Source organism: Pipistrellus hanaki (assembly GCF_964339955.1).
Source record: "Pipistrellus hanaki genome assembly, chromosome: 3".
Taxonomy (NCBI): Eukaryota; Metazoa; Chordata; class Mammalia; order Chiroptera; family Vespertilionidae; genus Pipistrellus; species Pipistrellus hanaki.
The window spans coordinates 184216796-184235668 of NC_140505.1; the positions used below are offsets into that span (position 1 = coordinate 184216796).

At 64.7% G+C, this 18873-nt stretch overlaps 1 protein-coding gene and 1 long non-coding RNA gene across 2 annotated transcripts in view; one reads left to right on the top strand and one right to left on the bottom strand.

Moving 5' to 3' along the window:
- Nucleotides 1–294: 294 nt before the first annotated feature.
- Nucleotides 295–9966, bottom strand: SOX10 (SRY-box transcription factor 10). The gene is made up of 4 exons (XM_084876821.1): nt 9781–9966; nt 8742–9238; nt 4219–4484; nt 295–2172 (listed from the first exon to the last, which is right to left on the bottom strand). The coding sequence occupies exons 2-4, from the start codon at nt 9167–9169 to the stop codon at nt 1469–1471; spliced, it is 1398 nt and encodes a 465-aa protein (XP_084732947.1). The 5' UTR covers nt 9170–9238; nt 9781–9966; the 3' UTR covers nt 295–1468.
- A 1761-nt stretch (nt 9967–11727) lies between these two features.
- Nucleotides 11728–18873, top strand: part of LOC311619007 — a 35052-nt gene continuing 27906 nt past the window's right edge. Inside the window, exon 1 of the long non-coding RNA XR_014794434.1 lies at nt 11728–11857. This is a non-coding gene — a long non-coding RNA (uncharacterized lncRNA). The remainder of the gene's footprint in view (nt 11858–18873) is intronic.

Consider the following 18873-nt stretch of genomic DNA (forward strand, 5'->3'; position numbering starts at 1 on the left):
TGGGCAACCAAAGGGGCTGCTGGGAAGGCGCTCAGGCCGAGTTCCAGCTTGAGCCAGGGAGGGGCCCATCTGTAGGGTGGGCCCAGCTGGGCTGGGGGAAGAGCTCTCACCTGAGGCCCCAGCCCCTGAGCACACCGACCCACCGTGAGGCCCCACCTTCCTCGGCAGAGAGGAGACCTGTGGGTTCGCCATCCTTTGCATTCCACCCCTAGTGAGTCCCAGGAAGTGTCCGGGGAAGCACAGGCACAGGGAGAAGAGACCAAGAGACAGGCCAGGCCAGGCCCACCAAGCAGGTAGCTGGAACCTTTAATTTTATTACGGGGAATGCTTAATGCAGAGTTAATAGGAGCTGGCGAGCCTAGGAGCAGGGCAGGGGGAGGGGAGAGGGAGCTACTGAGATAAATAAGAGGGGGCAGTAATGAGTTACATGTGGATTGTGGGGGCTGCAGAACAGGAAAATAGGGGCAGACAGAGCTACATACTTTATTCGGATACCACTGGGGAGCACGGGGCAGAAGGCCGGGGCAGAATGTACATGTCAGGAGTTTAGTGTCTTCAGATGCTGCTAGCAACCTGGTGCTGAGCCCCTTATCCTCCTGGAGCCGAGGGTTTGGGCACGAGCAGAGTAGCTCTCGGGGAGCCCATGAGTGGGGCTGAGAGCAGGGGCCACGGAGCCTGGTGAGGGGAGAGGGAGCTGGCGGAGAGGCTCTGTGAATTGTCTCCGAATCCTTTCCTCACCTCCGGGATGTGCCTCAAGGCCTGGGGGCTGCAGTGGAGGAGGACCTGCGGCCTCTTTCCAGTTAGACGAAGAGCCAGGTTGGCATAGAACTGGGGTCTCTAAGAGGATGCCTTTCTTTGTTCAGGAGGGAGGAGGTGTTGGGGGCATGAGGACACCTCCCTCTGAGCCCCCCCCCCCCACCTCCATGCTCTCGGAGGCTGTTCAAGGCTGTCCTCAGCCCCCACGGGGCAGACATAGCCCACTCCCGGCACGGAGGCAGGGTTGGCCTTGACTGAGGCACGTGGCGCAGGCAGCATGGGTTATGTCGGGCCCCTCGTTCTCCACGAAAGAGGAAACAGTCACAGGAATGGCAAGGCCTCCGATTCCCATCCGACCCTGGGTGCTCCCCTCCGAGAGGAGGGGGAGCAGGGCCTTCTCCGGTCCTGGGATGGAGGGTCACCCCGGGGGAGAGTGCAGCCCCTCACGGTCCAGTCTAGGGGCGAAAATCAGCCTCCTCCCCCTCCTCTGCCCAGTCTGGAAGTCTAGGGCTCTGCCTGGGCTGGCGCCTGGGTCGGATGGGGTGGGGTCATCAAAGGCAGTGAGCCAGACAGAAGGCCTCCCCTCAGCTGTCAGCCTCTGCCGCCTCCTCCCCAGCCACCACCAGGACGGAGATGGGTGGGGACCTGGGTGCGAGGGCTCGGGGAAGGGCATGCTACCCTGGGGCTGGGAGGGGAGGTGACAGGGCCCCCTTTAAGGCCGGGACAGCGTCGTATATACTGGCTGCTCCCAGTGCGTGGGGCTGTGGGACTGGGGCCCCGAGGGGCTGGGGTCAGAGATGGCCGTGTAGAGGGGCCGCTGGGAGGGCCCCATGTAGGAGAAGGCCGAGTAGAGGCCGGAGGCCTGGCCTGAGTGGCCGTAGTAGGGTCCCGAGGGCTGGTGGTCAGAGTAGTCGAACTGGGGGCGGGAGATGGAGGGGAAGGCGGAGCCGTAGTGGGGCAGGCTGAGGGAGGTGTAGGCGATCTGCGAGGTGGACGGCTGGTCGCTGTAGTGCGGGGGGCCCTGGGGCCCCGCCGTCTCCGTCTTCACCTGGGCCTTGGCATCCACGCCGGGTGGCGAGACCGCGGGCAGAGCCACGCCCGGCGGCTTGGAGATCCAGGCGGAGTGTCCGCTGGCCACGGCCAGGGCGCTGCCCAGCCCGTAGCCAGCTGCTGAGTAGCTGCCCACGTGGCCCGGGTGCCCGTTGGGTGGCAGGTACTGGTCCAACTCAGCCACGTCGAAGGTCTCCATGTTGGACATTACCTCGTGGCTGATCTCCCCGATGTCTACGTTGCCGAAGTCGATGTGAGGCTTTCCGCCCTCCCCCAGGGAGCGCCCGTCCCGCTTGGGGTCCGCCTTGCCCGACTGCAGCTCTGTCTTTGGGGTGGTCGGAGGGGTGGGGGGGCCATGGCTCTGGCCTGGGTGGGAGGAAGACAGAGAAGCAGGAAGCCAGGTCAGAGGCTTTCGCGGAGAGAAGGGGTCTCTGGGAGCTGAGGGTGGACCCCTGCGTGCCTTGTCCGTCTGGCCCGGGCAGTCTGGTTGGCACTGATTTTTGTAACCGGCTGGGATGGATCTCTAGTGGCTCTTGAAGTTCCCTAGCCTTACAGATGGTCCTGCTCCCTGTCACCCTCCTGGGAGGACTGCCTCCTTCTGAAAAACCTTTCCCGCTGGGAAGGGAATCCCGTCAGCTGAGGTTGTGTCTTCCTGCGCCCTGGGCTCCTTAGCTGCTGGGCCCAGTGGGGCCCTGCCCTCCATTCAGCCGCCTGCTGGCTGCCGTCCTCGCTGACCTCCACCTGCCTCACTCCTGACTCCCTTCCACTGTGTGCCTGTGCCTCCTCCTCAGACAGCAGTGTCCCTCCAACCCCTTCCTCCAGGAACCTTCCTGCTGAGCCAGTCCCCCTGGCAATGTGTGTGTGTGTGTGTGTGTGTGTGTGTCCCGCCCCACGCTGCCCAGTGTTCCTCCAGCGGCTTTTCCCGCTTGTTCAGGAGGCACGGAGACCCTGCTCCTTGGTCCATTTCCCATTCACATGTTCATTCAGTAAACACATAGGGGGCGCTGTGCCAGGTAGAGGGGACACAGGCATCAATCAAACAGTTTGCTGTCTTCACAAGCTCAGGGGCTTGGGGAAATCCCAGGCCCACACGAGGCAGCTGCAGAAGTGCCGTGATGATGGGCACGCAGGGGCTCAGCCAGCGGAAGCCACTCACCCTGCCCTGGTCTGGGGAAGGTCTCGCCGAGGGGAAGGAGCTGAGCGGGGCCTTGATGACTGAGAAAAAGCCCAAGCCCTCAGTTAAGTTTTGAGGCGGTGGATCTCCCGGCCCAGGTCTTCTGGGTGTGTGTGTGTGTGTGTGTGTGTGTGCGCGCATGTGCGTGTGTGTATGTGTGTGTGACGGGACGGGAGATCCGTCACAGAGATCCGAGCTCCTGCAGGTAGGCCTGTGTCCCTCCATCAGACCAGAGGAAGGGCGGGGCCAAGTGTTCCGGACTGTCACTTACCCTGTGACCTGGCAGACCCTGTCTGCTCCTAACCAGTTTCCTTTCAGGAAAGCAGAGACAGTACCAAGGAGCAAGGCTCGGCCTCGATCCTGAAGCCTTCCTGGCCCCGAGTCAGGTGGGGGCTGGGTGCTTTTGGAGACTGTCCGGATGGATGGTGGGCGACCCTCCCTAGAGAGCTGGCCCCGCTGGGTCTGGGGCGGCTTTGCGTGCACGTGCTTCCTCCTGTACCTAAGGCACGTGTGTTCCTGCTCCTCCCACACTGTTCCTGAGTGTCTGCTCCCGGGCCTGGATCACATGGGGACTCGGGACATACCTTCTGAACGCAGAGCTCTGACTGTCTGTGCACCCGGCCCCCGCACGGCGCTCTATACCCTGGGAGCCAGAGAACTGGGCTCAGACCTCAGTGGTGTGGCAATCACCTCGGTTTTGTCACCTCCCTCCCAGTGAGCGTAAGGAGCCTCAGACGAGAACGATTGAATGAGCGGGCACACAAGGCAGCTGGCGCCGTGCCTGGCACCCCGTAGGTGCTCAGTTAACGGTAGCTGTTGTTATCACTAACGAGAAGGAAGCAGGACGGCCTGACAGGCCCTCGCATGGCATGTGCTCAGCATCCAGGCCCTATTGTCTGTCTCCCCGTCAGACCGGGAGGTGGGGAGGCAACGCTCTCCTTTCTGTCTGCTCTCCCATTTCTCAAGCCATCCGACCCGCCTCTCCTTACTGTAGCTCACCCCAGGGCCCCCCTCACTGGCCCTTCCTCAGCCGCAGCGCCCCCTCCATCAGCCAGAGCCATCGCACCCACTGCCTTCCCTGGCACTGGGTCCCTGCTGGAGTGACCACACAGCCTGGCGGGCCCGTCCCCGGGCACAGAGCTGCCGTGGAGTGTCATTCTCACGCCATCCATCCAGCCTTCACCTCTGCCCACACCCAGCTCTCAGCACCCCCCACCCGGCCCCGGCCCAGGGTTCACCTGAGGGGTGCTCGGGGTTCCCGTCGGACATCGGGGAGCCCTCTCCCGGGTGCCGGTGGTCCAGGTGGGCGCTCTTGTAGTGGGCCTGGATGGCGGCCCCGCCTGGCTCGGCCTCCCCGCCGGGGCACTCGGCCTCGCCCTGGGCCGCCTTCCCGTTCTTCCTCCTCCGCGGCTGGTACTTGTAGTCCGGGTGGTCCTTCTTGTGCTGCATGCGGAGCCGCTCCGCCTCCTCGATGAAGGGGCGCTTGTCACTCTCGTTCAGCAGCCTGGGCGGGCGGCCGGGAGACAGCGGGGGGCCGCGGTGAGGGTCTTCCCCGGAGGGCCGCCCAGCGTGGAGCTGGCCTCTGATCGACAGACTGGAAGGTGGGAGGCCCAGGGAACCCCAGGGCTGTGACCTCACCCCCAAATCTCTCAGGGATTGGGTATCAGAGCGGTCAGCCTGCTGCTCCCGGTAGCCCCCGGGGCGGGGTCAGAAGTAGGAATAGAGCTTAGGAGGGGCAGACACCAGTTCAAGGAGAGGAAAGACTTTCTCCCATCAAAGCTGTTTGGCCCGGCTGGTGTGTGCGGCTCAGTGGTTGATTGTCGACCTATGAACCAGGAGGTCATGGTTCGATTCCCGGTCAGATCCCAGGTGGCAGGCTCAATCCCCAGTGGGGAGCGTGCAGGAGGCAGCAGATCGGTGATTCTCTCTCATCACTAATGTTTCCACCTCTCCCTCTCCCTTCCTCTCTAACATGTAAACATATATATATATATATATATATATATATATATATATATATATACACACACAAATATATATATATATGTTTACAAAGCTGTCTAAGTGGGGTTTGCTACTTCGTCAGGGGTGAGCTCCCTGGAACTAGAGATGCCCAAACCGTGCAGTGTGGTGAGGGGGAAGAGCCCAGTCTGCTACTCACTAACTACGTGGCCGTGGGCAAGTCACTTCTCTGACTGAGCCTTAGTTTCTTCACCAACAAAACCAGGTGCCAGTGCCCACTTCACCAGGTGCGGAGCTGGCCAAGATGAAGTGCTTGGCACCAGGCCTGGGGTGGGGGCTGGCGGCTGAGAAACAGGTGCTGCTCTGAGGCTGCTTGCGGGAGGCCGGACAGGCCCGGGGGTGGGCCGGCTCAGCTCTGGAACTCTGATTCTGCTCACTTCGGTGGCTGGGCGAGGGCAGGACGTGAGCCTGGGGGCCATACCTCCTCAGCCAGGCTGACAGGGTAGGGAGCTAGTGCTCTTCCCAGACCTGGGAGGAGGGCAGACAGACCCTCTCCGCAGTCCCCAGACCAGCCAGTGCAGGCCCCAAGGCACTGCCCCTGCCGCGGACTTCAGCCTCAGGCCGGGCTCGGCTGCCCCAGAGGAAGGAGGGCAGGATGGGGCACTTGCAGAGGGTGCGGAGGGGAGTCCTAGACATCAGGGACTCTTCGGGGGCAGCTCTGTTCTCTGCCCACAGGCACTCTCAGCCCCCACCCCCAGTGGGCACCCTCTTCCCCTAGTCAGCAGAAGCTGGGCCCTCCGCCGGGATGGGAGGGGGTGGTCATACCAGGCGCCTCCAGCCGGCAGCAGCATTCCTCTGCAGCTTAGCCCCCCTCCCCCTTCTCTACCCTCCCCCTCCCCCCGGGGAGGCCCTGAGCCCAGCCCCAGCCCAGCTTGCTCCAAGGGTCTCTCTGGCTGAGCCATCGGTCAGGGACTCCAGCTCAGGGCCTCGGGGTTCAGGGAGTGGGGTGCCTTCCTCCTCGCAGCCAGGCCCCTGGAAGGCTGGGCCAGGGGAGTGGGCGGGCGGGCCCTGAAGGTGTGTGTGGGTTGGGGTGGGGATAGATCTGCTTTTGAGGTGAAGAGCAGCTTAGCTTGCACGGAGGCTCCCTGGATGGTTGGGGACACTGAGCTCAAACCTTTCCTGCGTCCTCTGTCCAGCCATCAGTGGGTGTGAATCAGTGAGAAAATGGCAGGGGATGCGGAGGGAGGGCATGGGCTGAAGAGGGAAGATTCCAGCCCTGCATTCCAGCCTCCCTCCCAGCTCCTCCCAGGACCCTAACCTTGATGGAAGCCTAATGAGCCCCCCCAGACACCAGCCAGTCTGGCACCACCTCTAGCCCCAACCCAGCCTCACTCAGACCTCACAGCTTAGGCTCTCTCCTGACCCCAACCCCTCCTGCCCTCCCCCATGGCCCACAGCTCTTAGCCGTGAACTGTCTCCTCTGCACCTGCACTTCACCTCTGACCTCTGGGTCTCCGAGGGGAGGATAAGGCAGGGGATGGGGAGGCTGCTTCCCCACCCAAACCGGGAACCCCAACCTGGGGGCCCCAGGCGGACACTGGCTGCTGCTCCATTTGTCCTCCGGGCAGAGGAAGGGCCTGGGGATGGGGGGGGGGGCGCCAGCCTGTGACCCCCCTTTCAGTCTCCTGGCTCTAGTTATTCTCTCTGGGCAGGTCAGCTACATACAGCCAGCACCACGTGACCGCATCTCACGCCCCTTCCCGGTGGGCACGGGCGAGCATGGAGCCACTGAGGAGCCAGGACGTGGGTGCACCCTATAGTCCTGTCTGTCTTTCTTCAGGGCTGCGGCCCGTTTTCCAGTTCTGCCTCCCTGATCACCCCCCTTCCTGCTGCCTGCTGGCCTGGGAGCCATGGACCTGGGGTGGGGGCCTCAGGAGGAGCCCGTGGCGAGAGCCAGCCTAGTCCAGGTCCCAGGACCCCAGGACATCCCTCAAGATCCCACCCAGGACCCAGGGAGCCCGCCCACATGTCCGCGCGGTCTATCTTTGCACTGTCCTGCCGCCCTCCTACCCCTGGGGCTGGGTCCTGAGCAAGCAGCGCCTGCTTTCCTGATTCCCCCCCCCCCCCCGCCCTGGTTGGCTCTCGGGGGGCACCCTGAGCCCCTGTGCTCACACCGTGAGTGGCGGCCAGGAGTGAGTCCTCTTGAGGGCGCCTAGCCCAGGGCTGTGGGCTGGGGAACAGGGACGGGCAATGGGGGCCAATCCTAAACCCTTGGTGATGGGGTGCTTGGAGAAGGGGGCGCCATTCTTGCTGTGTTCATTATTTGATCCCCTGTGGTCCATTCACCGTCCCCACAGCCCGCTCCGTCTGCCGGTCTCCCTCCTGCTTGTCTGTCTGGCTCTGTTCAGTCCCCTGGCACCGACGGCCCTGGCCTGGGCGGAGCCCTAATGGGTGCGGGTGGACCTTGGGCAGGGGGTCTGACCTGTGGGCTGAGGGCGGAGAGGGGATAGGGAGCACCAGGCCATCAGCACACACAGAGCCAAGGACAAGGCCGGGCCAGGTGTCAGTCCCTCTCGGAGGTCCTCCTACTTCTTCCCCCACAGAAGCCATTGGCCTCTGGGACCCAGTCCCCCCTGGGCGAGGGGCAGCCAGGGGCACAGCAGCAGAGGGCCACAGCTCCCCTCTGCCCCATCCCCACGCCCTCCTGAGCAGCCGTGGGGAAGACCATGGGCGAAGAGTCAGGAGCCCGGGCTCCGCCCCTAGCCCTCAGGAGGCCTCTGCGGGCCTTTCCTTTCGGGGTTATATCTCGCGGGCAGTCTAGTGGGGGGTCAGGGGCCTCCTCAGGCTCGCACCCGGGAGCCCCCGTTCTCTCTGAGCTGCCCAGGACGGGGGTGTGGGGGTGGGGGTTGGCGGACTTCCTCCTGGGGGGATGCTGTCCGCACAGAGGAGTGGTGGATCCTGGGAGCCTGGGGGACGTGGGAAGGGAGGGGCCGGGGCTTGCTCCGGGCCAGGCTCTCAGCCCAGCCTGGGGCGGAGGGGCAGGAGTCACTCAGCGCTGGGTGGGGCCCTGGGAAGGAAGATGGCGCCGGACTGGGAGAGGGAGGGAGACAAGCCCGGCTGCTTTGGGACGGGTGGGAGCACCTCTTCCCGTGTGTCCCCTTCCCTGGGGGGGGGGGGAGAAGCCCCCGGTCTGGAGGGGGGGGCCAGGAGGCACAGTGAGGGCAGCCGGGACGGGCCAGGGTGCTGGGCCACAGATCTCTGCATCCCTCCCTCTTCCAAAGGCTCCTGTCCGACCCCTTGCTTCCCCGACGACCTCGCACCTCTTCGCACGGCTGCCTCAGTTTCCCTGCCTCTGCAGCCAGGCCCTCCATGCTTTGCCAGACGCTCCCCCAGCATCCCCACCACCACAGCGCCACCGGACGGGCAGCAGTGGTCCCCCTGGGAGTGTGGCCTCCGGGTAAGTGGGTAGTGACGGCCTTGGGCCTTGGGCCTCATTGGGAGCCCTTCGCCACCCTCCCGCCCGCCAGCCTCCCATGGCCCCCACCCCCAGGAAGACGCCTAGGCCCTACCGCCCGCCACCCGCAGGATTCCAGCCACGAGGGGGCGCCTTTCTGCCCGCTGCCCTGCTGGGGAGCCAGCACCACCCCAAGCCAAGGGGGCACTTTGGGGGCCTCCCTGCCCCAGCAGGAGATGGCTGCCTCCGGGGAGGGGTCCGAGGGGCTCCGCGGGGCTGAGCCCGCCCGCAGCGGGAGGGGCCGGGGCAGGCCGGGCGGGCAGGCCGGGGGGTGGCGGGGCTCACCTCCAGAGCTTGCCCAGCGTCTTGCTGAGCTCGGCGTTGTGCAGGTGCGGGTACTGGTCAGCCAGCTTGCGGCGCGCCGCCTGCGCCCACACCATGAAGGCGTTCATGGGCCGCTTGACGTGCGGCTTGCTCTTGCTGGCGCCGTTGACGCGCACGGGCATGGGCACCAGCGTCCAGTCGTAGCCGCTCAGCACCTGGCTGACGGCCTCGCGGATGCACACGGGGAACTTGTCGTCGTCCGCCTCGCCGTCCTGCTGCTCCTTCTTGACCTTGCCCAGCTCCCCGGGCCCCGGGCTGGCGCGCAGGCCCGCGCCCCCGCCGCCGCCGTCGGGCCCCAGCGCGGGCGCGCCGCCCGGCGACAGGCAGCGCGGCTCTTCTGAGCCCACGGGGCTCAGCTCCACCTCCGAGAGGTCCTGCTCCTCCGCCATGGCGCCCCCGGCCGCCGCCGCCGCCTCGGCCGCCTCCCCGGGGCCCCTCGCGAACAGCCCCGCGCTCACCTGCACAGAGGGAGGAGGGAGGGAGGAGGGCGATGGGCGGCCGCGCAGCCCCGACGGCGGCGGCCGGGACGCGAGGCGCAGCCCGAGGGGGCGCCGCCCGGCCCCCCAAACCCGCGCGCCCCCAAACCCGCGCGCCCCCCAAACCCGCGCGCCCCCCAAACCTGCTGCGCCCCCGCACCGCGCACAGGCCAGCCCCGCGCGGCCTCCGCGCTCCTGCCTCCACGGCTCCACCAGGTCCCAACCGTCTCTTGGTGTGGGTGGGTTTTTTTTTTTTTTTGTTTTTTTTTTTAATAAACCTCCATTTGGGTGGAGGTTTGTTGATGGAAAGGAAGAAAAACGGACCCTTTATTCGGCTCTAATCCAGGCTCCTGGAATTTCCCACCTTTTCGCTCACCTTCCCTTCTTCCCGCCCGCCCGCCCCATGGGGTCCCGGGGAGCAGGGCGGGGGCAGGTGGTGGGGGGCAGCCTCTCTCCCCCAGCCCTCGGCGGGGTCCCAGGCCTGGGCCGGGAGGGAGGGAGGAGCGGGCTGCGCACTCACTCACCTCCTCGGGCCTGTCCTCCAGCCTGGGGCTCGTCCTCAGGAAGTGGAAGACCGTGTCCCAAGGTGTGCGGTCCAGCTCGGAGCTGGGGGTGGACGCCGGTGGGCTGGGAGGGAGGGGCTGGCGGGCCCTGAGCCTCAGGCCGCGGCCTCGTCGGGGACGGAGCCTGGATCCTCACTACCAACCACCCTGGCTGGACAGCCTGAGACTGACTGAGCCCTGAGCTGCCGCCGCCGAGGGCTGGGGAAGGAAGGAGGGGGAGAGGGGGAGGGGGAGGGGGAGGGGAGGGAGGGAAGGGCAGAAGGTGGAGCCTCCAGCGCTTTCCTTCATCCCCAACACTCAGGGCTCCTCCGCCAGGCCCCCCCACCCGGCGCCCTGCGCTGCTGCCCCAGGCCCGCCGTGGGGTCTGAGCTGGGGTGGGGAGGAGTAGGCACGGGGGTAAGTCAGGCCCGGAAAGTCAAGGGATGCACATGGGCGGGGTCGGGACCTGTTGCTTGGAGGAAAAGTAGGCCTGACTATGACCCCCCCCAGTCTCCGGGCCTCAGGTGGTGGGATGGGCAAGGAGCAAACAGTGGGGGAGCAGGCAGGGAGGATCTGTTGCTATGTCCGGGTGGCTGGCGGGTGCTGCTTCAGCGGGGACTCTTCTGGAGCACCTGTGGGCAGGCTGCTTCCCAGCGGTCTCTGCCTCACTGCCCCCTGCCTCAGCTCCCCTCTGCCTCAGCTCCCCCTGCCTCAGCCCCAATGGCCACCCCCTGCCTCAGCTCCCCTCTGCCTCAGCTCCCCCTGCCTCAGCCCCAATGGCCACCCCCTGCCTCAGCTCCCCTCTGCCTCAGCTCCCCCTGCCTCAGCCTCAATAGCCACCCCCTGCCTCAGCCCCCCCTGCCTCAGCTCCTGGAGGCCCGGGTCTGTGCTCAGTAGGCCTTGGGCAGCTCCACACCTGCCGGTGCCGACGGCCCGGCCTGACCCCGGGCCCTTCTCGTCGGGCACGTCACCGTGAGGGTCCAAGTGGACGGAAGCACAGCTCCCAGTGGCCGGGCCGGGCTGAGGGGCCTCTCCCAGCAGGTCTGAAAGGCTGGGGGCCCCGCGTCCCGGACCCAGTCCCTTCACACGGGGCTCGCCCTCTCACCGTGCGGGAGTCCCTGCTTTCCACGAAGCACCCCTCCCACTCCCAGCCCCTCTTCCTCCTCTTTGCCCGCGTCCCCCCTCAGCCCGGCTGGCTGGGCCACCCTCCATGTCTCTGTCTTGTCCGCCCCCCGTGGTTCCCCGTTCTCTCCTCTTTCCTAGGCCTCTCTTCCCAGGCACACCCTGTCTCTGGTCCATGGTGGGTGCGGAGGCCGAGGTCTGGGTGTGGGTGGAGGGGCCGAAGGAGCGGGCTGCCCTGGCGACCAGGTAGGGCTGGGAGCTCCTGGACAGCTGGGCGGGGGCCCAGGCCACCCCGAGGGAGCCCTGTCTGGATCGGGCTGGAAAGGGGGTCCAGGCCTCCTGCTTGGGAAAGGCCACGGGGGTGGAGGGGGTGGGCAGTGGGACACAATGAGGCAGTCACACGAGGCGAAGGCATGTTGGGGGTGGGGGGAGCGGACATCGGAGCGCACACACACACACACACACACACACACACGCTCGCACACACAACCAGCCAGACAATCGGGCCAGTGTGTCTGGGGCCGCGGAGCCCAGTGAATTAGGAGTTTGATAAGGGTTTTCTCTTTCTCTCGCTCGCCGGCCTTGGACAATCTCCCCCCAGTTTTCCTCGACGCCACCCCCGGCGCTGCCAACCCTCCTCCCCCCGCCTCCCTTCTCTTCCCTGTGCCCAGACTCTTGTTCGGGGCCTTGAAACAGTGAGCTGTCTTTGTTCGAAATACAGGTGAACGGCAATCATGTGATTAACACACACACACATAAAAAGCTTTTTAACAGCGCCCGCCGGCCTCAGAACCGCCCAGAGAGGAGCCGCCCTGGATGGACAGAGGGCCGAGGGCCGAGCATCCAGCTGGCCGCCCGGCTGCCCCGCGGTCTCCGCCGCCGCGGCTGCCCGCCCGCCGCCCGCCCGCCCGCCGCCTGGCATCTCTTGATCCTCCCGGTGGGTCCCTGTTCGCCCTTCCACCCTCCGTTCCTCCTCTTCGAGGGGAGGGCCTCCCTGCCCCCGCTGTGTCTGATCCGGTCCTGAGACCCCCCAGGGCAGGGAGGGGTGGCGGTGGAGGGCGAAAGCTGGGTGTGGGGTCCCACAGCTCCCTCTGTGCCTCCCCCTCCCCCGCCCAGCTGGGCCAGGGTGGGGGTGGGGGTGGGGTGGCTGTGCTCGCTCTGGGGCTGCAGGGAAGCCATGGTGGACAGAGGGGGCCTCTCTTTTCCCTTCCTTGTGTCTCTCCCTCGCTGCTCCTGTGCCCTCAGTGCTGTGCTGTCTGCTGAGGGGTGCTGGTGAAGAGGGGTGTGGGGGAAGGACTGTCAGATGCCCAGGGCTGTAGGGGCGGGGACCCCCTGCTGTGAACGCTTTCCTCCATCCACCCACCATGCTGGCAACTGTGGTCCCTCCTTCCCACCCAGCCCCGGGACCAGCTTCCTCCAGCAGGGGAGGGGGGAGGCCCGTGGAGAGCAGGGGCGGGGGAGAGGAAATGGGGGCAGGGTCCTGGATTAAGACCCCGGGCCTCTGTCCTCGGCAGAACCACCAGGTGGGCCAGCACTGCCCTCAGCTCCCTTCCCTCCCGGAGGGAGGGGTCCCTTCCCCCTCATTCCTGACCCTTCCCCAAGGATGCTGGCCAGGACCCTCCCCAGCACCCCGTCCACGGTGCCCATCCCGGTGAGCTGTGGGTGAGATGCTGGCCTGCCCTCTCTCCCCAGCAGAGAGGGGGGGACTCGGGCACCCCTTCCTGGTGGAGGGCCTTTCGGGGGCGGCAGTATGGCCGGGAGCCCAGCCCGAGTGCCACTGTCCCGGTCCCCGATCCCCGTAGTCAGCCCGAGAGGAGGGGAGGGAATGAAGGTCTGTCAGTCAAACCCACTGGTGGCCCACCTGGCAGAGCTGCTCCGGTCAGCAGTGACCCCTGACCCCTTCGCTCCCTGCGCCCCCTCCCCAGGCCGGGCCACGCTGGGAAAGGCTCCGCCTCCTCCTTCCCGGCTCTGGGCCTGGCCCCTCCCCGTCACCTGGGGCAGTGCTCCCCCTCCTGCCTCCGGCCTCCCAGGACCCAGAGGAACAGGGAAAGCGGTGTGCGGAGCCAGGGCTGTGCAGGGTGGGGGGCTGCTCCTGCCTGTTCCCCAGCTGGGTGATGCTCTGCCCAGCCCCGCGGAGGGCCAGACGGGGACACGGGAGAGCGCCCTCCATGTCCAGGCCCCTGTGGGTGAGACCTGGGCCCAGGCCGTCCTCTCCCCGGTTCCCGCAGGCCTGTGCCCCTCCCAGCCCCTCTGGCCCCCGAGGGACACGCACCCCGCTGGCTGTGGAGACGGGGTGGCCTCGGCCGTGCCCCTGCGTGTAACCCTGTCGCCGGCTCCCATTCTTCGGGTCCAGGTGGGGCCTGAGGTTTCGTGTTTGTGACCAACTTCTGTGTAGCTGCCTAGGGCACTGGTTCTAAAGCTCGTCGCACTTTAGAATCGGGTGGAGTTTTAAAAAAATCCTGAAACCTGCCGAAACCGGTTTGGCTCAGTGGATAGAGCATCAGGACTGAAGGGTCCTGGGTTCGATTCCGGTCAGTGGCATGTACCTTGGTTGCGGGCACATCCCCAGTGGGGGGTGTGCAGGGGGCAGCTGATTGATGATTCTTTCTCATCAATGTTTCTAACTCTCTATCCCTCTCTCTTCCTCTCTGTATAAAATCAAAATATATTTAATAAAATAAAATAAAATAAAATAAAAAAATCCTGAAACCTGGGTCCCATGGCAAACTGGCGAATTCTGGCGGACTGAAGATGGGGTCCAGGCCTGGTTACTTCTCGAAGCTCCTGTGGGGCCTCCTCACCCTCATTGGCTCTCTGAGCCCCGAGGACCCCAATCAGATCACCCCGGACCGGGCAGCGGCTGGGCTCTGCACCCCGGGCTGGGGCTCCAGGGGCAGTTACCCTGGGGTGTGGAGGGAGGCTGTGCCCTGGGGAGGGGAGGACTGAGCACCCAGGGGTCAGGGTGCCGCGTAACCAGGACGGAAGCAGTCCGGTGAGTGTGGGAGCATGGGGGGCTCCGGATGTTGCCTAGGCCCCCCCACCCCTCTGCGCAGGCCGTGTTCTTCGTGGTTTGGGTGCAGGAACGAGCTGGACCTGGAGCAGGAAATGCGGCTGTTGTATGTTATATATTGTTCGTAGGCACAGGGCCAGGTTATGCTTTAACCCGCAGGACTCGGCTTTGCGTGTGGGATGCTGGCAGTTTGTATGTTATATGCTATACACGTGGGAGGCCTAACTAAGAACGCACACAGGTGCTCCTAGCTTAGCGCTGGGTGCATTAAGTTCGCAACACGTGGTTGCAGTTTAGTCCTGAGGGGGCCGAGGCACTTCGCGTGCACACGTGTTGACGAGCAGCCACGTGGGCCTCCCTGCAGGCGTTTCCCGTCTGCCTGTGGCTCCCAACATCAGACGTTCCTCGTGGGTGGGGCCCCCAGCCTGCACCCCGTCCTTCTGGGGCCTCCCCGTGAGCGGCCCTACTCTGAGCACTCCTGTCACTGACTCCTTCGGTCTTCTCAACAACCCTGTGAGTAGGTGCCGCTATTAGATTCCTGCTAGGAGGGAAACTGAGGCACAGACCCAGCTCATGAGGGGAGGGTGTGGACCTGCACCCTCTGTACTCCCAGGCTCTGACCACCGAGCTCCACAGCCACTAGACTGAGGGGCCTCCTCGCCTCCTCCCTGTCCCCAGGCCTTCCCACCTGCCATGCTCCCCGCGTCTCCCCGGTCACTGCTCACAGCCCAGCTCCGAGGCCCTGCCTTCAGGGATGCTCTCTGGACACTGAGGTTGGAATTCTTTAAAAAAAAGTATTTTATTTTTATTGATTTCAGAGAAGAAGGGAGAGGGAGAGAGAAACATCAATGACGAGACAATCATAGATTGGCTGCCTCCTGCACACCCCGCACTGGGGATCAAGCCTGCAACCCTGACATGTGCCCTTGGGCCGGAATTGAAACCAGGACCCTTCAGTCCGCAGGCTGACGCTCTATCCATTGAGCCAAACTGGCTAGGGCCGGAATTCTTTCCCTGTATCGCCTTCCCACGGGGTGAGGCAGGAAAAGAAGGCGTCCAGCCTGGGTCTCCATGCGCGGGGCGGCCCCTGGGTCTCGGCCTCGGCCTCTCGGGCCCAGCGTGCCCGCAGGGAGACTCCCTGAGCTGAGCTATTGTCAGAGCTCCCGGGATGAAAAGGTCTGAGCGGCCGGGGCAGGCAGGCGTGGCTTCCTGGAGGCGGAGGCCCAGAGCTGAGGGAGGACAGCTCAGGGCCTGTCCCTGTCTCTGGTCCAAGCCGAGGGTCCTGGACCGGGGCCACGGAGGCAGCTCCCCAGTCTTCCTTCCCCGCCCGCCCCGCCCTTTCCAGGAACAAGGGCGCCGGGGCTGGTGCCCAGGGCAGCCTGGGGCGGCGGCCTCTGCCCTCTTCTTAGAAGCCCTCAGAGAAGGGCACCGCGGGTTCCTGCCACCCAGCCCCGCAGCCGGAAGGTCCTTCTTGGCGGCTCCCCTGGGTCGAACCTTTGTGAAGGAACCGTCTGTGCAGAGTCCGGGCCGGGAGCCGGGTGGGGCTGCCGGAGGCCAGAGCCCGGCCTGGAGCTGAGTTCCAGGGGGGCCGCCTACGTGAGAGCCCAGAGCCTGGCACCGCCCAGGCCCTCACGGCTGAACGGCCACTGGAGCCCACGGCCGAGGTCAGGCCCAGCGGCCTCCGGAGGCCTGTGCCGCCCGGGCCGCCTTCTCCCCTCTCCAGGCCTCCGTTTCCATCTGTAAATGAGGAACAGCCTAGGCCAGTGGTCGGCAAACCCATTCGTCCACAGAGCCAGATATCAACAGGACAACGATTGACATTTCTTTGGAGAGCCACGTTTTTAAACTTAAACTTCTTCTGACGCCACTTCTTCGAAACAGAGTCTCCCAGGCCGTGGTATTTGTGGAAGAGCCACACTCAAGGGCAGCACAGGAGGCCAATGGCTGGGGTTTCCCAGGTGGTGCCTCCGGCCCCGGCCTCCCTGGCCTGGCCGCTTCCCTGGAGCAGACAGAGTTACGGGCAATCACACGTCAGAAGCTGCTTTCCTGTCCTCTTTGTAGAGGCTCGGGTTTTGCTACGGTGTTAGAGGCTCTAGGGGCTGCCGTTACAGAATGGATCTGTTTAAATCCTTATCCCCTCCTCCTCCCCACTCCCACTCGCCCTCCTCCTTCTCTTCCTCCTCTTCCTCCTCCTCTTCCTCTTCTTCCTCCTCCCATTGTGGTCCCTTTGTCTCCCCCTTCCTCTCTCCCTTGAGGAGCTCTGACTCCAGGAGGGCCTGGGAGTCCTTAGGACACTGTCCCCAATTCCTCGTCCCCCCACAATCCCAGCACAGAGCTCCCCGCCTGCTGCCTAAGCTGCAGCCGCGTGGCTCTCCCCACGGCTGAGGCGTGGCCAGGCCCTGCAGGCCCACCCCTGTCTACCTAGCCTGTTGGCCAAGGCGGGGAGCCCTCCCTGCCCCGGCCTGGCTCCCCTTCCCAGCCGGACATCCCCTCCCCGCCGGGGTCCGTACCTGTGAGCTGGGTCTGTGCCCCTCCCACACGCCGCCTGGCGCGGTGCACAGTGACGCGGATGAGCACCTCGAGCAGGGGCCGCGAGGGTGGTGCTCGGGGGTGAGGCAGCTGCAGGGTTGAGTCCTGGCACCCCCCTCACTAGCTGCGTGTTCCTGGCGAGTGATTTAATGTGCTGAGTCTCCAGGTCCTCCCAGGGTGTGGTGAGAGGAGACAGATAATGTGTGAAAACACGCAGTGCAACTAAAGCAGAGGGAAAGGCGGACTGGGGTTGACTGTGCTCGCAGGATGGTTAGCCATGGACCGGGTTCTCTGCCATGGCTGTTTGCACCAGGTGTTCTGAGGACCCGCCGTAGGCAAGGCGCTGCTGTCCGAAGGTAAAGGAGAGGGGGAAGACTCACCGTGTCTTCAGGAAGCTTGTCCACCAGCTGGGAGCTGGTTCATTCATTCATTCACTCATTCATTCACTCACTCATTCATTCACTCATTCATTCACTCACTCACTCACTCATTCACTCATTCATTCATTCATACATTCCCACACATCACAGGCAACACGGTACAGACATGTGTGGGGATGAGGAGGGGGGGCAGGGGGAGGAAGGAAGGATGGGAAGGGCTGAGGTGGCCTCTATCAGGGGGACCCGCATGGGGTGGGCGCAGGTGGGCTGTGTGTGGCTGATGAGAGGCCTGGGTCCTTCCGTCAGGAGAAGGGAGCTGAGCGGCCTGGGGGAGGGGCTGCGGAGGGCAGGGTGGGGCCTGCCGGCTGGGCGGGGCCAGACGCCCATCTGACGTTGGCGTTGGGGGGCATCCCTGCTGTGTCAGGGCTCCCCCTGCCCCCTCCGAGTGAGCATGGCGATCCTGCGGGATTTCAGGATTCTCCACGCTCGGAGGGGCCTCCCCACGGTGAGTTACCTGCCTTGTCCTCTGATGGACAACACTGTGCAATGAAAAAGGGAGAGGCGCGATGCCCGGCCTGGAATCTGGAGCCGGAGAGACGCGGGTTCAAACCCAGCCTCCCCCGTCACCAGGGCTGGGATTGGGCCAGCGTGTCATTCTCCTGGGCTTCAATTTTCTCGTTTTTAAAACGGGGATAACAATACTATCTCGTAGGAATGTCACGAAGGTGGAAACCCCTCTCCTGCTCCCCCCCCCCCCCCCAAACCCCAAGGAATAGTAGGTACTTAGCACAGCGCCTGGGACAAAGGCGGACGTGGTGACTGCCTCTCTCAGCCGTCCAACGGCAGGCCGGTGCCCGCGGTTCCCACGCCGTGGCCTCCGTGTCGGCGTAATGATGCCTGTCACAGCTCCGGGGAGGCACTTCCTTCCCCGGGGGGGAGAGGTGTCTGACTGTGACAAGAGCAGGGACTCCGCACAGGCCCGCTGTGCTCACGCGTCCAGGCGCTCGGATGTGAGCAGGACGGGCAATATACCAGCGTGCTGCCGGGCTGGGCACTGTCTGGCCGCCGAGCAGGTGGCAGGTTGGGAAGTCAGGGTTTGAATGGCTCCTGTTTGGGGCTAGAACGTGGAGGGGAAGTCCTGGCTTCGGCAGGTGCCGTGGGAAGAGCTGCTCCGGATTCTGCCCAGTTCTCGCTGTGTGACCTTGGGGAAGTCACCCACCCCCTCTGGGCTCAGTCCTTCGTCTGTGAGGGAGTTGGCCTCTGAGACCTCTAGGGGTCCTTTATTTATATTTATCATTGAAAGAATTACAGATCTCCCCCGCTCCCCCCATTGACCTCCTCAGCCCCACGCCTGACCTCTCCCCAGATGGGGCTCTTTGCTTTTGAATTTTATTTTTCAATTATCGTTGGCATTCAGTATGGTTTTGTATTCGTTGCAGGTGTACAGCATAGTGGTCAGACCATCATATGCTTTACAGAGTGACTGCCCTCCCTCCCCCCATGGTTGGAGTACTGAGTACTCAGCGGGCGCCGTGCACAGTCAGTACCATATCGTTGGCTCTGTCCCCCAGTCTGACCTTGCCCTGTGACTGTTTTGTAACCACCCACTTGTACTTAACCCGTCGCCCTTTGCCCCCGGCCCCTGCAGGGGTCTGCGCCCCCGGGGCTCAGGGGGTGTCGGAAAGGCAGCTGCTCAGTGCCAGGCGTGGGAGCACTCAGGGGGAGCACACAGCAGGTGCCTGGTGAGTGCTTGTTGAACCCCATTGACCAGGGAGAGAACCCACTGAAAGCCCGCTCACTGCCCTCCCCAGAGAGCCTGCCCCGGCCTGGCCGGCCTCGGAGTCAGTGTGTCACGCCTGCTCCCCGCAGGCGGCCCTCGCCGTTCGCTCGGCGGCTCAGAGCGCAGACAGCACGTGGGGGAGGAAACTCCATCACAGATGACCCGGTGCGGCTTCCTCCTCGTGACTGTCCCAGCCTCCGAGGGCGCGGGTGGCCGGCCGCTCCCCGGGACTCCGGCCAGGGCGGCCCCTTCCG

Coding starts and splice junctions, on each gene's coding strand:
- SOX10 (XM_084876821.1), bottom strand. CDS start 9,169: ATGGCGGAGGAGCAGGACCTCTCGGAGGTGGAGCTGAGCCCCGTGGGC. Junction 4,485..8,741: donor ACGCTGGGCAAGCTCTGGAG/GTGAGCCCCGCC, acceptor CCGCCCGCCCAG/GCTGCTGAACGAGAGTGACA. Junction 2,173..4,218: donor GAACCCCGAGCACCCCTCAG/GTGAACCCTGGG, acceptor CCTCCCACCCAG/GCCAGAGCCATGGCCCCCCC.